This window comes from Trachypithecus francoisi, unplaced genomic scaffold (assembly GCF_009764315.1).
Source record: "Trachypithecus francoisi isolate TF-2019V2 unplaced genomic scaffold, Tfra_2.0 Lachesis_group5, whole genome shotgun sequence".
Lineage (NCBI taxonomy): Eukaryota > Metazoa > Chordata > Mammalia > Primates > Cercopithecidae > Trachypithecus > Trachypithecus francoisi.
Window position 1 is genome coordinate 39,900,407 of NW_022681470.1, and position 21,681 is coordinate 39,922,087.

Here is a 21,681-nt window from a genome sequence, read left to right on the forward strand (position 1 = left end):
GTGGTCTCAGAAGTCAGCTTTCACACAACACACTTACTCCATGGGCTTCAACTGTACTCAAGTCTCCAGTGTCCATCTACATACTAGTGAGTCCCAAGTCTCTGTTTCTAACTCAGATATCTCTCTTGACCTGTCAAACTGCTCACATCCAGCTCCCTACAGACATTTCCTCATCTGCATGACCTGCAGGCATCCCCAAACTAGTGTATCTGAAACTGAATTCATCTTCCCATCCTGCCCCTGCGCCTGCCTCCAGTCCTGCCCACTCTTCTCTGTTCTCTATTCAGTGAATAGTACTACCCTCCACTTGGTTCATTTTAAACTAGAAAACTGAATGTTATTCTTAATCCTTCCACCTCATGGAATGGGAAAAAGCAACTTTGACAGTGAAACAGGGTACTGACAGTGACAAGTAGAGGAGGCCTTCAAAAGCAGCTCCCTATCGCCTTGTAGTACATCAGTTACTAAGTTCCTATTGAAAACGGCTTCCTACACCTCACTCAGGTCCACTCATTTCTCTCCATTCCTCTGTTCCCATTCTTCAGCCTCTGTCATCTTTCCTGGCTTACTGCCACATCTTGACCTCCCCATCTTCGTTCCTGTCCCTTCCAACCTAATCTCCACACTAATCTTTCTAAAAATCAAACCTGATCATGTATTTTCTGGTTTAATGCCTTCAGTGGCTGGCCATTACCTTTAAGGTAAAGTTGCTTCTTAAACATGACCGTAGCCTGGCGTGCTCCGCTTCTTGTTTACCTCATCTCTAGCCACTTTCTAGTTCTAGCTACCCTAGACAACTCTAATTCCTCCAGTGATCACTCCTCTGTGTTCTCTGGGCTTTCATACATGCCATTTCATGTGCCTGGACGATGGGTCCCTGTTTGCTCAGCTCATTCTAAGCATTCCTCATGTCTTGGATTTAGATGCCTCTTCCTCTAGGAAGCATTTCTTGAACTTGTAAATCTGAATTAGATGATCTTCTCCATGCTTTCCAAACATGATGCACTTCCTCTGTCATGGAATCATCTCATGATGATTTGTAAATTGCAGCTGTCTGTATGCGCTGTTGGGTTGATGCAACTCTGAGGACAGTGCACATGGCTTTCTTGTCCTGGAGGTGTGTGAGCCTCCATACAGACTGCCATAGAGCTCCCTCATTTCCAGCTGTGGCTGTAGGTTGTCATGAGAAAGGTAGCCCTGCAAATGAAGCTCAGTGCCAGCAAGGCCAGGCCAGCACCTGCAAAGTAGACTGCATCAGAGTTTAATGCTAGCATAATTGCTTTCTGGACATTTTGCTACTTGTGGCTGTGCGTCTATGCCCGCAGCAAGAGACATATGCCTGGTTCTTTCAGAGTGTGACTTTGTAGTACAGATGTTGATTGGAACACAGGATGCCTTGATGATTTTACCTTCTCTCCTTTGGCCCAGTCAGTTGCCGTTGGGTTGCTAAAGAACAATGAGATATCAGAAAGATAGAAAATAGAGAAGCAAGGATAATCTGTAATCTACAGACTAGTGAGTGAGCCTTTGAACAATCCAGGCCACTTACTCATGAGTAAAATTAACCATTCTGGAATGTCTTAGATAGTGAGTCTCTGGAATGCCACAGATACTGTACTACAACCTCACCCTCATTCAAAGGTGATACCTTGACATTTTTGACGCAATAAAGAGATACAGGTAAAACTTGCATTCTTTTAACAGGAAGTGTGTAAACTGTATTTCATGTGACCTCTGTCTAGGCAAAATGCACTGCATCCTAGATAGAATATTCACGTTTGTATAATATCCTTTGGTAACTGTACCAGGAACATTCAGGTCCTTTTGTGTGAACATATTCAGAATCCCAGTTCAGGAATGTTCTTTATAAACCCTATTGTGATAATACCTTATATTTGTATCGAATTTTACAATTAGTCAAGTATGTGTAGATCTTAGTTTGACTTTCCAGCAACTCTTGAAGTAGGTGGGGCAGGGATTGTCATCATTTTTACAAAGAGAAAATGGCAGAGCAGAAATCATATGGTTAGTGAAGGAGGGAGGCAGGATCCAAACTCAGGTCTCAAAAAGCCCAGTCCTGTGTTCTTTCTGTCATGCCACATGGCTTTGTGTTGAAGCTAAGGTGTGTGCAAGTATGTTTCATGTGTGTGGGGAACAGTTAATCCAGCCTCCTCTAAGATCTGGGCCAGTTGAGAAGTAGTCAGATATGGCTCTTCCTGTCAGTATTATAGAGAATGCTCAGTTGAAGAATGTGGCCTGGACACATAGCTTGCATAGGCTTCTGCTCTTTTCCTCCCTGAATTGACCACACCCACTTAGTCCCAGATCCAGCAACAGGATAGCAGCAGGCCCCACCCCACACAGAGGCAGAGCCGCACTGTGTTGCACTGAGTGCAGGAGAGGAGAGAGGGGGACTCCAGTCAGCAGCCAGAGAGAGACATAGCAGGGTCCAGGCCACACGTGAGGAATCGCTCCTTGTCTCTCAGGGACTAGTGGATATGAGGAGCTGAAAGTGGCAGAAGTCTCTCCTCAACACTTCTGAGAGCACAGAAGTTGCTGTTCTGTGGGTTTTGTAGGAGAGGGTTAGGATGGTTCTTGAATTAATTGGCTTAGGGAGGAAAAAAACTGTAAGCTCCTCGAGTACAAGGATCCCTGTGTCTAACACATTCCGTTCCCTGATGTATATAGCATAGAGCTGAGCATAGATTTGTGCCCAAGTTCTTGTTGACCAAACTGGAATCTTCACTATAACATAGAAGTAGCAAAGTATAGATATTGTTAGAGATAGCAGGACCCAATGTGTGAATGAATGGTGTTTGTTTCTTTTACCCATGTGAAGACGCACTGGCTGGCAACCAAGCCATCCTGACCATAAGACCACACTCTGGCTTTGGCAGTGAACTGTCTGCCCCAGTGACTGCTGTCTTTTCCTCTCTGCTCAGAGCTCATTTCTCATATATTCTCTTTTGAACATATTCAAACAACCTCTTTAAACCTCCTTTCTCCCTTTCTCTTTTTTCCCCCTATTTCGTTGTTCATCTGCTAAAGGAATTTTTTATTCTTCTTTCTTATTCTACTCCCTGCTACATCTCTCAAACACTGTCCTCCCTTCTTCAAATGTCTGTATCTTAACTTGGTAGATAAGTAGAATAGTGCTGATAATATTCTTCCTGCATCAAGAGTAACATTACAGTTAATAGAGAATAAGGTTTTTTTAAAGTCTTAAAGGGTCTGGAGACCTATTTAGAAAGTCAGCATATATTTGCTTTCGTATCTTTTAATTAAGCTTTTACTGAAGTACCAGCGTTAAGAATAAATGTGCTTTTAATTCAATTTTAATTTTAATTAATAGCATAAGTACAGTACTAACATATGCCGCCAGTTTTCATTGCACACAAAATTTCCACAATGCACCTCACGACAGGCCTTTATGAGCCAATTTATGGACCCAACTGCCATTTGTCATTTTGTGGGAAATAATGTAGTTTTCTGTTTTAGAATAGCCTGTCTTCTTGGTTTAATGTGTACAAGGTGATTTGTATCCTTTGTCAAGTTCCAAACTAAGCTGGGAATATAGGGCATTTCTTTGCTTCATACATGTGACTTACGACCTTTGATGTGTTTGCCCCACAGGAAAAGCCTTTGACATCACCTACGTGCGCCTCAAGTTCCACACCAGCCGCCCAGAGAGCTTTGCCATTTACAAGCGCACGCGGGAAGATGGACCCTGGATCCCTTACCAGTACTACAGTGGTTCCTGCGAGAACACCTACTCCAAGGCAAACCGCGGCTTCATCAGGACAGGAGGGGACGAGCAGCAGGCCTTGTGTACTGATGAATTCAGTGACATTTCTCCCCTCACTGGGGGCAACGTGGCCTTTTCTACCCTGGAAGGAAGGCCAAGTGCCTATAACTTTGACAATAGCCCTGTGCTGCAGGTAAGTTCTTACAGGTTGGCCTGAAGCCAGCTAGTTCTATAACGTGAGGTGTGGGAAGATTATTGTAGCGGGGCCTGTGGTCCCACTTCTGAGGTACGGGGTCAGAGTAGAATACTTGAGCAGCACAGACAGAGAGCTTGATTCTGCTCTCTGTGTACTATTAATAAGTAAAGGACAGTAGTTTTGTTCCTGCTGCCTGTTTGATGTTTGTGCTTATGCACTTGCAGGTCTATTCTAGGATGTAAACTTTACACATTTTTTAAAAAGTCAAACAATTTTAATGGTAGTCTCTGTATCTAAGGTGGAAGCATTTTCCTTCTGACCTTTTGAAGAGAACATTTGACCTAATTACCCAGATTTCTTGAATCTTTTCTTATCTATTTTTTGATTTGACAAAATAAAAAGTATTTTTTAAAATTAGCAAAGGGAAACAATTGAAGCAAGATATTTAAGAATGCCATCTTCTTTCATTTTTACACAGTACAATCTTGATTAGGTTTGTCTGGCACCACGGCCGATCATTAAAGAAACTCCTCATCACCTAAAAGGATGGATGTTAGTAACAGGATATTAATTTAGGTACCCATAGCGTTGTACTTAAACACTGTGATAGAAACATTTCCCTGTTTGAGAAGGATTTATTTTTCCTCATGAATTCTACATGCATATTCCTTATACACCATAATACGGAATTCTTCTGTGTTGCTCAGATTTCTGCGAACTTTTCATATGTCCCAGCTATTTGATGATAGAAAAGCTGATGAGCCTCATGCTGTACTCAGTACTTTAACACAGAATTGGAGATGCTGCTGCATGTGGCTGAAGTCAACAGCCACATGGGGATAGCCTATATCAGTTGACTGAAACAAGATAGTCTGATCATGGGTTTTCAAATGCTGTATACATTATATGAAAAGCTGTTGTGATTTCTCAATGGGAAATACCCCATTTTTCTAGGGCTTCTAATTTGGATCTTCTTATTCTTCCTCTCCATTATTATGTTCAGGGACTCTGTTTCTAATTGTATGGTTTTGGACAGTGACAAAAGATAAGAATATATTTTTCTATGGGTCTAGTTTCCCCCTTCCATTGTGTTTCTGTAAGTTGCTGGGAGAGCATGAATGTGAAAGCTGTTGGTAAACTCTGAGGTTATAGTAAGCAATGAGTGTTCTTGCCAAGGCCTTGCAAAAAAGTGTTTCTTGTAATGGAGATAAGTTGTGTTCAAAATAAATGGCAGAGAGGATAGCTGATTTTGACAGATGAAAAAGCAGGGCCGGGCACAGTGGCTGATGCCTGTAATCCCAGCACTTTGAGAGGCCAAGGCAGGTGGATCACTTGAGGTCAGGCGTTCAAAACCAACCAGACCAACATGGTAAAACCCTCTCTCTACTAAAAATACAAAAAAAAAGTTAGCCAGGCATGGTGGTAGGTGCCTGTAATCCCAGCTACCCTGGAGGCTGAGGTAGGAGAATCACTTGAACCCGGGAGGTAGAGGTTGCAGTGAGCAGAGATCATGCCACTGCACTCCAGCCTGGGCAACAGAGTGAGACTCCATCTCAAAAAAAAAAAAAAGAAGAAAGAAAAGAAAAAGCAGAAGACTGAATGCCCAGTGGAGAGGTGACCTACAAATACTCTTTAAGTTGATCAGTTAGCAAACATTTGCCAGACTTCTTTCTTTCCTACAGCAAATTATTGCATTTTCCTGTCCTGATGAGGCAACAATAGAAAGAACAGTGTAGTCAGTAGGAAAATGCAGTGATACAAAGTTGTAACTGTGGTTTTCTGGCACCTTTGCTAACTGTACACCTGCTCTGTCTGTCTTGAGCCATTTCCCCAACTGTAGGAATTGTGATGTTTGTTACTCTTTATGCCATAGAAACTAGTGAAACTATAAGAGGTAATGAGACTACGTGTGGTAAAAATGCTATGGGTTATGACCTGGCATTAAAAAAAAATGCTATGGGCATCTGCATAGACGTGGTCAGTCTGTTTCATTATGGAATAACATTAATTATGTGTCTCTGGATGTAAGAGCTCTGTCTCTGATATCCAGTTGCCAAGGAGGTTGAGCTAATTTGACTTTTAGCTGATCTGACAATGAGAGGGAACTCCCACCTCTCTCCCTCTCTTCATTGTTCCCTGAACCTCCCTGCAGAAGCTGTAATCTCTCAGATGGGGAAGGAGACCCTTCTTGGTTTCACCATATTATAAGTATTACTAAGCATGTATCGATTTATGATAATAATTTACATTTATTGAAGCACTTACTGTAGCATACTATAATGTGACAAGCACTGTTCTAAGCCCTTTGACTTTCTACCTCAGTTAACCCTCACAGTAACTCTGTAAGGTAGATACTTTTCATTGTCTCCATTTTACGGGTGAGGAATCAGAGGCCCAGAAAGGACGTAACTTGCCTCAAATCACACAGTTTAAGTGGCAGAACTGGGATTCAGAACCTGCAAGGTCTAGCTCCAGGGTCTGTTCTTGAAAGATGCCCATTAGGAAGAAAAATGGCTTAGCTTTTTGAGAAGCTCTTATTCAAAGAGAACTGTGATAAGGTTGAAGCCTGTAGAAGATATAATAAGCACTAAACACAGAGATATGTTTAGCTATTTACATTACAGACGACTAAAATATTCCTACCGTTGCGGCTGTGAGTAGGAGTTGTTATTGGAGTTCCAAGTTTGGATATGGTGAAATCATCGTCTCTTCTCCTTTCTAATTATACTTGAAGGCTTTGTGGAGATTAGCTTTTATAAGCTCTCCATGTTGTTCTATATGCCAGGTATTTGGTGTGGCTTAAGGCAGTGATTCCAAATCAAGGCTGTGCCTCCCAGACTCACCTGGAGCTTTCTGAAAACATAGATGTCTGCACCTCTGCACTTGCTTGTTACGTCTCCAAAGGTGATTTTGTTGTGCAGTCCCTAGGAAAGACTTAAAATGGAAATGCTATCTTTGAGTGGTTATATGTAATACACCACCCCAAAACCTAATGGTTTTAGATAACTGTGATTTATGATTTCTCATGATTCTGTGTTAGCCTGGATCACTTCACCTGACAGGTCAGCTGGGGCCCGGGTCTCTGTCTCCCTGTGGTCGTCTATTATCAGGAGGCTAGACCAGGATTTATACCACAGTGGAAGTGATCTGGGAGGGTGAGTCCTTGTGCACAAGTACTTACCGAGCCTCTACTTATGTCACATTTGTTGATGTACCCGCGGCTGAAACCAGTCACACACCCAAGCCTAGAGTCAGCATAGAAAGAGACTGCACTGGGTGTGGGCCCTAGCAGACATTATTCACTGGGATCATTAGCATAGCATTCTACCACACATGTAAATATCTGCCTAAAATTAGCTCAGTGTAAGGGCTTAGAGCTCATAAAACCTGGGGAAAAACTCTACAGCCCCCATTCTTGTCCTCTGCCATTATGGTATACCTACCAACTTGATAAGTTGTGGTTTCTTCAAATTCATTCATTCACTTAGCAAATAATAGTTTACATACCTACTGCATGCTAGGGAAATTGCAGTGGACAAAACAGAAGTTTCCTGCCCTCATGGTACTACTTACAGTGTGGTGGGAAGGGTAGGGTGTGTGTGAAAAAAGACAATGTTAATAAAGTGAGAGTGGGAAATAGGAAGTTGGGGAGGGGTAGCAATGTTAGATAAGGTGGCCAGGGAAGGCCTCAGAGAGAAGATGATATTGTGGGGAGAGTCAAGACAAACACAGACAACATCCTATTGGTTCAAGCCTATGTAATGATTTATTAGCAAGTACTTGGGCATCTCCCTCAGATCTGTCGGTAGTGGTTTGGGTTGGCAGGGAGGAATAGGTGCTATAACATGGGCAGGGACAGGCAATGACCAGCATCTCTGATCCAAGTGTGGTGCCCCATGAGCTCTGAGTTGGTATCCCTGACTGTATTTGGGGTATGGATGCAGGATGGAGGGAAGGGGCATGTGTATTGAGTCCCTAATGTATGCTGCACATTATATTTTAAGCCTCTCAGCAGCCTTGCAAAGAAATTTGTTATTATCCTTGTGTTTTGAGACTCCGAGTAGTAAAGTAACAAATCAAAGAAGGGAAGAGTCAAGAAGGAGAAAAATATTAGAAAATTAAAGAAGTCACTGAGTATTATAATAGATTGAGTGCTAGAAGAGGGCGTAAGCTAAATGATAAGTTAGTGATTGAGAACATTTTGTCACATTTATATCATTTTCAGTCCCTCCACTTCTCTTTTGTGTTTCTATTTTTGCTTCCTGACAGGAATGGGTAACTGCCACTGACATCAGAGTAACTCTTAATCGCCTGAACACTTTTGGAGATGAAGTGTTTAACGATCCCAAAGTTCTCAAGTCCTATTATTATGCGATCTCTGATTTTGCTGTGGGTGGCAGGTAAGTAAACTATTAAATTAGTCTTGAAAGTGTTTGGAGCTTTTCATAGAGGTGAATCTAGCAACTTGTTTACAACTGTGTTAATACTGTTGTTAGATGTTTTCTCTACCAAGAATAGGAGCGGCAGTCCTTCCTGTGTGATAATGCTTAGCTAGAAAGACAGACAAGCAGCCTAGGATGTTTTCGCTGTCAGATCTTGTTCTGGAAACTAAGCATGTAGGTTTTCCAAAACCTTGTCAAATCCACACACTTAGTGAATTCTTATTGACAATTTAAGTACAAAGGCACTGTGAAGCACTTGAGGAAGGGTAAGACTCACCTTATCCTACTGAGAATTCCTGACCTTCTCGGATCTTACAAATGAACAGGGTAGGAGATGTATGAATATGTGAAAACTGAAATACTGGTGGTCACCTGTTTTTAAAAAATAGATAAAGCAGCAGTAGAATAGATGCCACATATCAAGAATGATTCAAAACTGCCAGGCTAGAGAAGCAGATGACATCTGAGCTGGGTCTTGAAAGCTTTGGATAAGGAAGGGGAGGATGCCTTGCCTTGGTTGGATGCAAGAGGATGGACATATCATAAGCAGAAGTTTAGAGATGGGAGAGTATAAACCCATTTAACTGAAGGAAAATCTCTTATGAATCTGTAGAGTTGTAAACCAGAAAGATAGTTTGGTGGCCAGAGACCTTAAATAGCAGGTGAAGAATCTTGGACTTACCTCCCCTGTGTTAGACCGTGAGATCCCAAGAGCAGAAAACTTACTTTTGCTTACATTGTTTCCGTTATGGGATTGGTGCTTAGTGGAAGTTGATGGGAACTGTACCCAGTGAGAAATCAGGCAGAATATTTGGAGTAAGGCTCTGATAAGAAAACAGTGGGCCAGGAGGATTAATGTGCAACCAGGGTAAAAGTAGTGTACAATTGAGGGAATTTATATGCATGTTATGATGCTGGGTTAGGCAACAAATACATGACATTAAGCTGGTGGCAACAGAATGGAAAGGAACATATAGATACATTTTATTTGAACCAGGACTTCTGTCAAAGGTGCTTTTAATTTTAAGGTTTAGTGATCAGGAGAATGGTTGGTACTATTAACAAAATAGAGATGAGCTACACTGATGAGTTTGGTTATACATATGTAAAATTTCAGGTCATGGGGGACATCAAAAGTTTGTGTAGCAGTCAAGGATAAGAGCTTGAGAGAAGATGAAAGCTGGAGATCTAAGTTTAGGACTCGTCCTGCCACACTGTCAATGATTCTGAAGTGTTTTAGTGTAGCAGTGAATGGTAGTTGAAGCTATGAGACTGATCGCTGTCGTTAAGGAAGCAAGTGAGGGAAACATTACTACTCCATGGTGCACATTAGTATTGATGGGAATTTCCATGAGTCCTTAGTTTGTTATCATACTTGCATCTAGGGGATCCTTCAGGGATTCTTGCTCCAAACAACCTCAGGGGATATTAGTCTGACTACCAGACATCCATATGGGGGTGAGGTATCTAATGTGTCTCACCACCTTTAGGTCGGAATACTTTAAAATCATTATGGCAGATAATTGCTGATGTTCATCGACTTATTTTGTGGTTGTGCAATCCTGAGCACATAAATAAAACACTCCTTGATCTTCCCATTAACCTTATGAAATAGGCATTATCATCATCCCTGTTTTAGAAGCAAGGCACAGAGGCTAAGTTACAGTGGTAAGTGATAGGGAAGGGTTTCAAACCCAGGCAGCCTGGCCTGAGAGTCCATGCTTTTCTGAACCATTACATTCTGCTGCCTCTTGATACACAGGTTTGGCTTCAGGAATTGATCCTCAGATATCCTCAGAAATTGTTAGGGACTTTCTTTTCATGTCTGGTTAATCCCTACCCCTGTTAAGTAAAGCTACCTTGTTTAATTTTTTTTCATCCTTGAAAATTCAGACAGCCATTACTTAATCTTGCTCAGTTCCTCAGTTTACACTTTTGAATGGTGAAACTTACTTCTTTGGGTACATAGTTTTTCTGTGTGCATGTCTGGGACTTTGCAGCCATTCCATTTTTTGGAGTGTCTCTTCTCTCCCCAGATGTAAATGTAATGGACACGCAAGCGAGTGTATGAAGAACGAATTTGATAAGCTGGTGTGTAACTGCAAACATAACACATATGGAGTAGACTGTGAAAAGTGTCTTCCTTTCTTCAATGACCGGCCATGGAGGAGGGCAACTGCGGAAAGTGCCAGTGAATGCCTGCGTGAGTGCCCCATGGCTTCAGTCTGTCGATTGTCTTGAGGACTTCCAAGGGTGGAAGAAGGAATGGGTGACTTCCTTTTATTCCTCCTTCAAAGGAAAGCTCTGAAAGGCCATGCTTTTTCTGTAATTTAAGTAGTATTCAAGTCAGAGGAAAGTCATAGATGAGGGCAATTCACTGTAACAGCACACTGAGGGTTTTGTGTTTCCTTCATGAACACACGTCCCAGAGTTGGAGGAGCATCTGCAAGGTTTAGAATTTGTTTAGATGCAAATACTGGGCCAGTGTAATCTACTCCAGAATATGGTTTCTCTAGTCGTCTTTGTTCCCCTTTAAAATAGTATTAATTTTATCAGTGCTCAGGCAGCCAAGGTAATTAACATGTATCAAATATAATGAGTTCTAGGCTAAGATGGCCATTCCAAGATTATTTCATTATTTTTTTTTTTTGATACTGAGTCTCACTCTGTCACCTAGGCTGGAGTGAGTGATCTCAACTCACTGCAACCTCCGCCTCCCAGGTTCAAGCGATTGTCCTGCCGCAGCATCCCAAGTAGCTGGGATTGCAGGTGCGTTCCACCATGCCCAGCTAATTGTTGCATTTTTAGTAAGACAGGGTTTCACCATGTTGGCCAGGCTGGTCTCGAACTCCTGACCTCACTCAGGTGATCTACCTGCCTCAGCCTCCTAAAGTGCTGGGATTACAGATGGGAGCCACTGCGCCTGGCCGCACAAGATTATTTCTCAAAACTATTTTTTTCTTTATCTCACTAAAGAGTACAACAGGGAGAATTTTCTCACTCCTCCGATGGAGAGGTGGGTAACTTTGGAAAGAAGAATAGGTCCTAGTATTCCTAGAAAAAGGTAAAATGAAAAAACTTAAAACATTGTTTATCCCTTCACAATATCGTGGTTTATTCTGAACAGATAGAGAAAGAAATCTCAGGAGAAGGGAACCTTTTAATCGTGATTTTAAAGCAGCAATAATTTTCTTATGTCCTTACAAATATTCTTTATCATGTTCTTTTAAGAATAAAGAGAATAAGAAAGAAGATACTCTTAACTTGCAGAAATTATTGGCAGAGACTGGGAATGGTGGCTCATGCCTGTAAACTCTGCACTTTGGGAGGCTGATGGGGTTGGATCACCTGAGGTCAGGAGTTCGAGACCAGCCTGGCCAACATGGTGAAACCCTGCCTCTACTAAAAATACAAAAATTAGCCAGGCGTGGTGGTACATGCCTGTAATCACAGCTACTCACTTAGGAAGCTGAGGCAGGAGAATTCCTTGAACTCGGGAGGCAGAGGTTGCAGTGAGCCAAGATTGCACCACTGCACTGTAGCCTGGGCAACAGAGCGAGACTCCATTTCAAAAAACAAAAACAAACACAAAAAAATTATTTGCAGAAACCTTGAGAAGGGACCACTATCTTAACTCATGACTATTTCCAATGAGCTGCCGAGTCTTTTCAACAAATCCTAAGATTTGCAAGTAAAATTTACAGCCTCCTCTAACATTTGTAAGCACTTGCTTGAGCTTCTTTAATTCTATTACTGAACTGTAATATTCAGTGTTGGAAGCTGTATAATAAAAGCTGGTACAAGAATGAAATACTCCTAAGATGTGGCATTTAAATAAATGGACGTGTGCTTGAAAAGCATTCTGCTTAATAATGTCGTATTTTGAGTCTATCCAGGAAGTTACTTAAAAAAGCAAACATTGCCAATTTACCTCTAGCAAATGAACTGAGTACTGTAGCTAAAGGAGTTTGATGAGGAACTAAGTCAATTTGCTTTTCTCGTTAGTCCCCTCAGCACTGTGACACTTCAAAGAGTGACATTTCTAGATGTTGTGACAATACTACATTATTGTCAGGATGCTAGGGCTAGGGAAGAGAACTACCTTCTCTCAAGGAAGGGGCCATGGCATTTGCTTTAGCTGTGGGTTGGGACAGTGTGGACAGGGGTGTTATTCTGCTTCACCGTCTCAGAACATCAGATCTTTAGGTGGGCTGGGCTTGGTGGATTGAGGGATAAACTAGGGCATCTTGAGGGAAGAGAAATAGCTAATGAAGAAGGAAAAGGGCCCTTTAAAACTAACTTAACAAAACTCGGATTTTTGGTGGCAATAACTCAAGTTTCTAAAGAAGTCTCCAATTATAATACTGTGCTATAAATAACTGATCATAAGGAAGAGAGAAAAAGAACAAAAGGGGCTGGGTATGGTGACTCACACTTGCAGTCCCAGCACTTTGGAGACCAAGGTGGGAGACTCATTCGGGACCAACCTGGGCAATATAGTGAAACCCTGTCTCTGCAAAAATAAAAAATAAAATAAAATAATTAGCCAGGCATGGTGGCATGTGCCTGTACTCCCAGCTATGCGGCAGGATGAGGCAGGAGGATCAGTTGAGCCTGGGAGTTTGGGACCAGCCTGAGCAACATAGCAAGACCTTGTCTCTTCAAAAAATTTTTTTTTTTTTTTTTTTTTTTTTTTTTTTTTGAGACGGAGTCTCACTCTGTCACCCAGGCTGGAGTGCAGTGGCGCGATCTCGGCTCACTGCAAGCTCCGCCTCCCGGGTTTACGCCATTCTCCTGCCTCAGCCTCCCGAGTAGCTGGGACTACAGGCGCCCGCCATCTCGCCCGGCTAATTTTTTTTTTGTATTTTTTAGTAGAGACGGGGTTTCACCGTGTTAGCCAGGATGGTCTCGATCTCCTGACCTCGTGATCCACCGTCTTGGCCTCCCAAAGTGCTGGGATTACAGGCTTGAGCCACCGCGCCCGCCTCAAAAAAATTTTTAAAAATTAACTGAGTATAGTGGCACACATCTCTAGTCCCAGCTACTTGAGAGGCTAAGGCAGGAGGAGGATCACTTGAGCTCAAGAATTTGAGCTGCAATGAGTTATGGTGACACCACTGCACTCCAGAGTGAGACCCTGTCTCCAAAAAACAAATCAAAATGTGTTCATGATTTTGGTTGGAAGAAGTCTGCATTAAAAAAGAAAAATTATTCAAAAAAAGATATATTCAAATATTTTTTTAGAGCAACAATATCCTGTTCGATTTGAAACCAAATAAAACTTCTTTTTATTTCTGTTATTTTATATTATAGTAAGTTATTTATTTTATAACTTCAAGATACTGTCTACATTTAGGGAAGAATCAATAACTCAGAAAAAAATCTTTTTATTGTAAATATATTAAGGAATTTCTGTGACTACAGATACTTGGTCTTAAAATATGGTTGTGCCCTGCAGGGAATATAGCTACTTAACAGATCACCTATTTGGAGTTGAGGCTTCCCTGTACATGGATGTTTCTGGAGGATCTAGATTTCTTTTTAATTCTGCTTTCATCTGTCGTGGCACTAATTTTAACCCATATGTCTCAAGTTACCCCAGTCTAGATACATAAATAATCTGGCACTTTGAAAGTTAGTGTCTTAATGTATTTGACTCATCTGAGGCCTAAAAAGTTAAGGTAAATTGAAGCCTGCATATAAAATGGCACCTTGTTTTTGGAGTTGATACTAGAATAAAGGCTAAAGATTCAGGAGAATTGTAATTTGACTTGACTTTTACTTGTATATGAACAATTACCTGGAGGCAGTTTCTTTTCTAAGTATGGGAATTCCTTGTAATTTATGATGGTGCTATTTTTTAGAGGGAGGAACATTTCTTTATCTTCTGGCTATATATACCCTTTATTGACATACTGTTGGGTTTTGTTGGTGGTGGTTTTTTCTTTGTTTTTGAGACAGAGTTTTAGCTCTTGTCGCCCAGCCTGCTGCCCAGTGGCGTGATCTCAGCTCACTGCAACCTCCGCCTCTCGGGCTCAAGCAATTCTCTTGCCTCAGCCTCCCGAGTAGCTGAGATTACAGGCACCTGCTACCACACCTGGCTAATTTTTTGTATTTTTAGTAGAGACAGGGTCTCACCATGTTGGCCAGGCTGGTCTCGAACTCCTGACCTCAGGTGATCTGCCTGCCTCAGCCTTCCAAAGTGCTGGGATTATAGGCATGAGCCACTGCACCCAGCCTTCTTCTTCTTGTTGATAAACAGTGCATCTGGTAGTCATTCTTAGTCTACCACCATCTGTCTGTCTCAGAGATGTGGGAAATTATGTTTGGTTTTAAGTCTTAAAATGCTGTTCTTAAAGGTACCCAGATCTGATGTAAGTTTTGTGTTTTGACTGACAGCCTGTGACTGCAGTGGTCGATCCCAGGAATGCTACTTCGACCCTGAACTCTATCGTTCTACTGGCCATGGGGGTCACTGTACCAACTGCCAGGATAACACAGATGGCGCCCACTGTGAGAGGTGCCGGGAGAACTTCTTCCGCCTTGGAAACAATGAAGCCTGCTCTCCATGCCACTGTAGTCCTGTGGGTAAGTGACAGGAAGATGGATCGAAAGAGAAAATGATAGTTCTGTGGACCCCCAGAAAGGAAAGCTTTGTTTCCAAGGCATTTGCTCAACTAAATGTGGAGGTGTGTACAATATTGTAACACAGAAATGAGTCAAGATCTGTCTCTACCCCACACCTCCACCTTTTGAAACCAAGTTGAACTTTCAGATGAGTTTCTGGTGTGTAAGAGGGGGTGGTAGTCTGAGTAATGGTTCTGTAAATAATTAGCAACAGGATCGTGGAGACAATTTGAACTTTGACTGTAAAAGGTTAACTGCTTTGTGAGTTCTTCGTTGTTAATGATTTTGTTTAGTCTAATCTCCTTAGAGTGCTAAACTATTCTTAGCATGTTGGTGTGTGTACAGAGATGCACAGCATTCTTAGTCTAGCCCATTTCTTCAAGAGTTTGACCTTTATTTTTGTAATTTAGGCCTATAAATACTTAAATTCTAGACATGGGCCTTAAGGGGCTGTGATCGCCCACAGAGAAGTAACTGGTCTTGTGTGTAGTGTTTCATTGGGTACAAACTGATTTTCAACATTGATGAGTAAATTCATTTTAGCATGTGTCTAGAAACTTAAAATCCCATGGCTTAAAGGGGCATGATTTTGAGAAAGTTCTGATTTAAAATTTGGTTTTTATTCTCTTTGTGACCATCAGGAGATTGCATACTGGTTCTCAGGCATTGCTTTTAATTACCAATTATCTTTCTTTAACACATTGATTTTACTTACATATCTGGCCGAATTTTTGTTTGACAATAGGCACTTTACATTTTAGGCTCTCTAAGCACACAGTGTGATAGTTACGGCAGATGCAGCTGTAAGCCAGGAGTAATGGGGGACAAATGTGACCGTTGCCAGCCTGGATTCCATTCTCTCACTGAGGCAGGATGCAGGTAAAATATTTTCAAAGCCAGAAGAAGGGGGCAGAATCTATATGTAGTCAACACATATTAATAGATCTTGTGGCTTGTTGGCAGCAGAGTAAATATTTTTCCCATAATAGTTGTCAGCAAGATTGAGGACTAGCTGTAATGGTGAGCCACAAGGGGTTTGGCTTGTACAGAGAGTAAGGAGAGTTTTAATGGGATGACTATCTTAGACTGAAACCAATATAAAAATGACTTTAGGCTCACGCCTGTAATCCCAGCACTTTGGGAGGCCGAGGCGAGCGGATCACAAGGTCAGGAGATCAAGATCATGGTGAAACCCCGTCTCTACTAAAAATACAAAAAAAATTAGCCGGGCATAGTGGCAGGTGCCTATAGTCCCAGCTACTCAGGAGGCTGAGGCAGGAGAATGGCATGAACCTGGGAGGCTGAGCTTGTAGTGAACTGAGATCTCGCCACTGCATTCCAGTCCGGGTGACAGGGCGAGATTCTGTCTCAAAAAAAAAAAAAGAAAAAGACTTTAGGATCCATTTAGTTCTATGTGTATTTCTTTTAAAAAAAAAAATCTGTTGGCTGGGTGCCAGTGGCTCACGCCTGTAATCCCAGCACTTTGGGAAGCTGAGGTGGGCGGATCACGAGGTCAAGAGATCGAGACCATCCTGGCCAACATTGTGAAACCCTGTCTCTACTTAAAATACAAAAATTACCTGGGTGTGGTGGCATGCACCTGTAGTCCCAGCTACTCGGAAGGCTGAGGTAGGAGATTCGCTTGAATCCTGGAGGTGGAGGTTGCAGTGAGCCGAGATAGCACCACTGCACTCCAGCCGGGGCGACAGTGCGAGACTCTGTCTCAAAAAAAAAAAAAACTGTCTCAAAAAAAAAAAGGGTTGACTTTAAGAATAGAATTTTTCTCCCTTCTCTGATTGTTTTATCCATTTTTCATTGAATAGGCCATGCTCTTGTGATCCCTCTGGCAGCATAGATGAATGTAATGTTGAAACAGGAAGATGTGTTTGCAAAGACAATGTCGAAGGCTTCAATTGTGAAAGGTAGTGCATTCTTTCTCCGGCTGCATTGTGTTTTCTCTGTTACCATAGTTCAAGTAAAAAAAAAGTGACCAAGTGTGTCTTAATCTTTTTCAGATGCAAACCTGGATTTTTTAATCTGGAATCATCTAATCCTCGGGGTTGCACACCCTGCTTCTGCTTTGGGCATTCTTCTGTCTGTACAAATGCTGTTGGCTACAGTGTTTATTCTATCTCCTCTACCTTTCAGATTGGTAATTTAGACCTCATCCCCCAACCTGTTAGAACTGTGAGACTACACTTAAAATATTTTTAAAAATAAAATCAGTAACTCTTTGAGGGCTTTTTGATGGTTGGCAACACTTTGTATTATTTAGCATGCATAGTTTTTGTAGTTTGGCCTTTTAATTTAATGAAAATGTACTTTTGGCTTTAGAATTTATCTCAATGAATAGTGATTACAAATGTTATGTAAGTAGTAATAAAGTAAAATATAGTTTGAGTGGTATAGCATATATAGGTACTGTTGTAGGATCCATTGATTTAAAAAGATACATTGATGCCTTTCTGTATACAAGGTGTGGTCTTACACATTTTTATGGTACATAGAGGACCTGAGATGTTTACAGTGTAAAGTGCTTGTGTTTTCCTTCTCTACCTGCAGATGAGGATGGGTGGCGTGTGGAACAGAGAGATGGCTCTGAAGCATCTCTCGAATGGTCCTCTGAGAGGCAAGATATTGCCGTGATCTCAGACAGCTACTTTCCTAGGTACTTCATTGCTCCTGGTAAGTAAGGCTAGAAAGCAGTCTGACTTGCTGTGTGCCTCTGTTTAATCTCAGTCTCACATTCTTGCCCACCATTGTGTCTGCATTTCAGCAAAGTTCTTGGGCAAGCAGGTGTTGAGTTATGGTCAGAACCTCTCCTTCTCCTTTCGAGTGGACAGGCGAGATACTCGCCTCTCTGCAGAAGACCTTGTGCTTGAGGGAGCTGGCTTAAGGGTATCTGTGCCCTTGATCGCTCAGGGCAATTCCTATCCAAGTGAGACCACTGTGAAGTATGTCTTCAGGTAAGATAGCCTTCTTTGTAAAATGAGACTTGACTAGCATTGTGAAAGTGGTGTCTTTATTTAAGTTTAACTGGCCTCTAGATATATTTTAAAGAAAACCTTCTGGGTTATTGTGGTGATTTTGTAAAAGGGAGCCTTCCTTTGTTTACCTTTATCTTTTCCAATTGTACCACCAAATCAATAGTCTCATTTTTTGTTTGATTTGATTGTCAGAGCATTGCATTGTTGGTGGCATAAATGAATAAGAAATGTTTCCCCAACATCCAGAATTATCCTTACAGAGGTTAATGTGGCCCTTTCTTTCTCTCCAGGCTCCATGAAGCAACAGATTACCCTTGGAGGCCTGCTCTTACCCCTTTTGAATTTCAGAAGCTCCTAAACAACTTGACCTCTATCAAAATCCGTGGGACATACAGTGAGAGAAGTAAGTTATGATATAATTTAGGAGAGTTGTTTAAAAAGATCGGGTAGAAAGATTCGTGATAATGCAAAAGTTTCTCTTTCCTAATATATAACACTGAGAAGTTGTATAACAACCACATTATACATGAATTATATATAAGAACAATGCATTTTTTAACTGCTTTCAAGGACCTGGAAAAAATTTGGTAAAATTAGTAAATAGTATTATTTACTAATTGATTACTCAATTGATCAATAGGTCAATTGAGATTACATTGTATATGAATAGATTTTCTAAAAAACCTAATTATAGGCCAGACTCAGTTACTTACACCTGTAATCCTAGCACTTTGGGAGGCTGAGGTGAGCAGATAACTTGAGGCCAGGAGTTTGAGACCAGCCTGGGCAACATGGTGAAACCCCATCTCTATTAAAAATGCAAAAATTAGCCAGGTGGGGTGGCGAAAGCCTATAATCCCAGCTACTTGGGTGACTGAGGGATGAGAATTGCTGAAACCTGGGTGGCAGTGTTGCAGTGAGCTGAGCTCATGCCACTGCATTCCAGTCTGGGCAACAGAATGAGAATCTGTCTCAGAAAAAAAAAAAAATTCTAATTATAATTCTACTGGCTCAAGTTGCCTCATCTTCATTTCTTTTTATTTACTGTTGTGTAATTATAATTTATAATTTGAGCCACTGGTTAAATTATTAAAAGTCATAAATTATTGAATGATTTTGTTCTAATTTTAGGTGAACAAGAGTTTAAGACTTAAAATTTTTTTTTTTTTTTGAGACAAAGTCTTGCTCTGTCACCCAGGCTGGGGTGCAATAGCATGATCTTGGCTCACTGCAACCTGTACCTCCTGGTTCAAGTGATTCTTCTGCTCAGCCTCCCAAGTAGCTGGGATTACAGGCATGCCCCACCACACCCGGCTAATTTTTGTATTTTTAGTAGAGATGGGGTTTCACCATGTTAGCCAGGCTGGTCTCAAACTCCTGACCTCAGGTGATTCCCCCGCCTCAACCTCCAAAAGTGCTGGGATTACAGGCATGAGCCCTTGCACCTGGCCAAAATTTTTTTTCCTAAAAAAATGTTTTAAACAACGACCTTTTTCTCTAGCAAGGTACAGCTATTTGGGGAGGTGGAGTTAGTGATGATGTGGTATTGGGAGAGGCATCTGCAGCTTAGATGTGCTGATTTCTGAGAAGCCTGCGTGAATATCCAGATAAAAATGGCTTATAAGTAGTTAGAAATATGAATCTGGGGCTTAGGAAGAGATTAGGACTAGAGATCCAGATTTAGAAGGTTGTCAACATATGGGCAATAATTTTTAAACTTGAAAATATGATAGAAAATATAGATGGGAAAGAAGGATGGAATCCTGGAAACTGTTAAGGTCCATGCTCTAAGACCCAAGGGCAACATGGCAAAACCCCATCTCTACTGAAAAGTACAAAAAATTAGCAGAGTATGGTGGTGCACGCCTGTAGTACCAGCTTCTCAGGAGGCTGAGGTGAGAGGATCACGTGTGCTCAGGAGGTCAAGGCTGCAGTGAGCAGTAACTGTGCCACTGCACTCCAGCCTGGCCAATGGAGTGTGACCCTGTCTCAAAAAAATAAAACAAATAAATAAAACCCAAGGGAGAAAAAGAATTTTAAGAAAGAGAAACAATTAACAAGTTTAGGAAGCTAGCATCATTGGGTTTTGGATTGGATAATTCCTTAATCATTGCTGAGTTTTTGTTTTTAGAAAGTGTTAAAACTGTCCAGGTGTGGTGGATCACGCCTGTCATTCCAGCACTTTGGGAGGCTGAGGCAGGAGGATTGCTTGAGGCTAGGTGTTCAAGACCAGCCTGGGCAACATAGCAAGATTCTGTCTCTATAAATCAAAAAAATTAGCTGGGCATGGTGGCACACACCTGTGGTCCTAGCTACCTCGGAGGCTGAGGGCAGGGGGATGCGTGAGCCCAAGAGGTTGAGCCCGCAGTGAGCTGTGATCATGTCATTGCATACCAGCCTGAGTTTACAGAGTGGATCTATTTCAATCAATCAATCAATCAATCAATGGGGGGAGGGTGTGAAACTGAAAGATCACAGTGCTTTAAAAAGTAATTTGAAGTTGAGGAAGTAAAATACAGAATGTTCTGTTAAGAAGTTTGGCTATGAGGAAAAGACATGGACTATAATTTGGGAGTAGGGACAAGATCGATGAAAGAGTATTTTTAGAATGGGGAGACTTAAAGATGTTTAGAATTGGAAGCACAGTAAACCATAAAGTCATATCTCATGACCTAACTAGGCAAGAGAAACCTGTAAACATACTAAAGTAGTACGTTTAGGGTAGTAATGGAGGTGTCCTTCAGCCTTAGGTGGTCAATTTTCAAATGAATTGTATAAACAGCAAGTGCTATTTCATAACATGAAAAATATGCTTTAAGCATAAGACTACAAAACCCTAGAGTAGAATGGAGATTACAGGGAAATATGATGATGTTACTGATGCCCCTACCTCTCTGATAAAATGTTCCTGCTGATGCTTGTATCAGAGGCACCACTGGATTGGATGAACCATTGGTCTAATGCAATATAAGGTGTCCTCTGGTTTCTTATAGAAATGGAAAAGCATTGGGCTTTGGAGTAATTGTATACTTGTAAGAAGTAACCCTGAGTATTAGAACTTTACTTGAGAGTTTTTGTTTTTTGTTTTTTGGGGGTTTTTTTGGCTGTTTTACAGAGGACAGAAATTAAATAACCTGAGTATTACCTGTTGACAGGTGCTTTCCCATCTGTCTTATCCTTGAATTCTGTAGTTAGTGCCTGCTTTTGTAGCAAAAGAATGAAAACACTGCTTAATGGCTATAGATGTAAACTCTTTTTTCCCCCACACTCTTGCTCATATCTCTTCTCACTTCAAATGATTGTCTAATGCTTTGCATTTTTCACATAGGTGGGGACTGTAAAATTCAGCAAATCTAAGGGTATGTGTGTGTGTTTTAAAAAATATAAAAGTTTGGGCCGGGCATAGTGGCTCACGCCTATAATCCCAGCACTTTGGGAGGCCGAAGTAGGCTGATCACCTAAGGTCAGGAGTTCAAGACCAGCCTGGCCAACATAGTGAAACCCCATCTCTACAAAAAAAAAAAAAAACAAAAACAAAAATTAGCCAGGCATGGTGGCACACACCTGTAATCCAGGCTACTCAAGAGGCTGAGACAGGAGAATTGCTTGAACCCAGAAGACGGAGGTTGCAGTGAGCCAAGATCGCACCACTGCACTCCAGCCTGGGAGACGGAGTGAGACTCC

At 41.5% G+C, this 21,681-nt stretch overlaps 1 protein-coding gene across 1 annotated transcript in view; it reads left to right on the forward strand.

Annotated features, from left to right (window-relative positions):
• LAMC1 (laminin subunit gamma 1) overlaps positions 1–21,681 on the forward strand; it is a 120,553-nt gene that overhangs the window by 75,033 nt on the left and 23,839 nt on the right. Inside the window, exons 2-11 of the mRNA XM_033200779.1 lie at positions 3,634–3,938; positions 8,211–8,341; positions 10,420–10,586; positions 14,783–14,971; positions 15,772–15,889; positions 16,834–16,932; positions 17,026–17,162; positions 17,573–17,695; positions 17,787–17,976; positions 18,288–18,400. Of these exons, the coding sequence (XP_033056670.1) occupies positions 3,634–3,938; positions 8,211–8,341; positions 10,420–10,586; positions 14,783–14,971; positions 15,772–15,889; positions 16,834–16,932; positions 17,026–17,162; positions 17,573–17,695; positions 17,787–17,976; positions 18,288–18,400 (1,572 nt within the window). The remainder of the gene's footprint in view (positions 1–3,633; positions 3,939–8,210; positions 8,342–10,419; positions 10,587–14,782; positions 14,972–15,771; positions 15,890–16,833; positions 16,933–17,025; positions 17,163–17,572; positions 17,696–17,786; positions 17,977–18,287; positions 18,401–21,681) is intronic.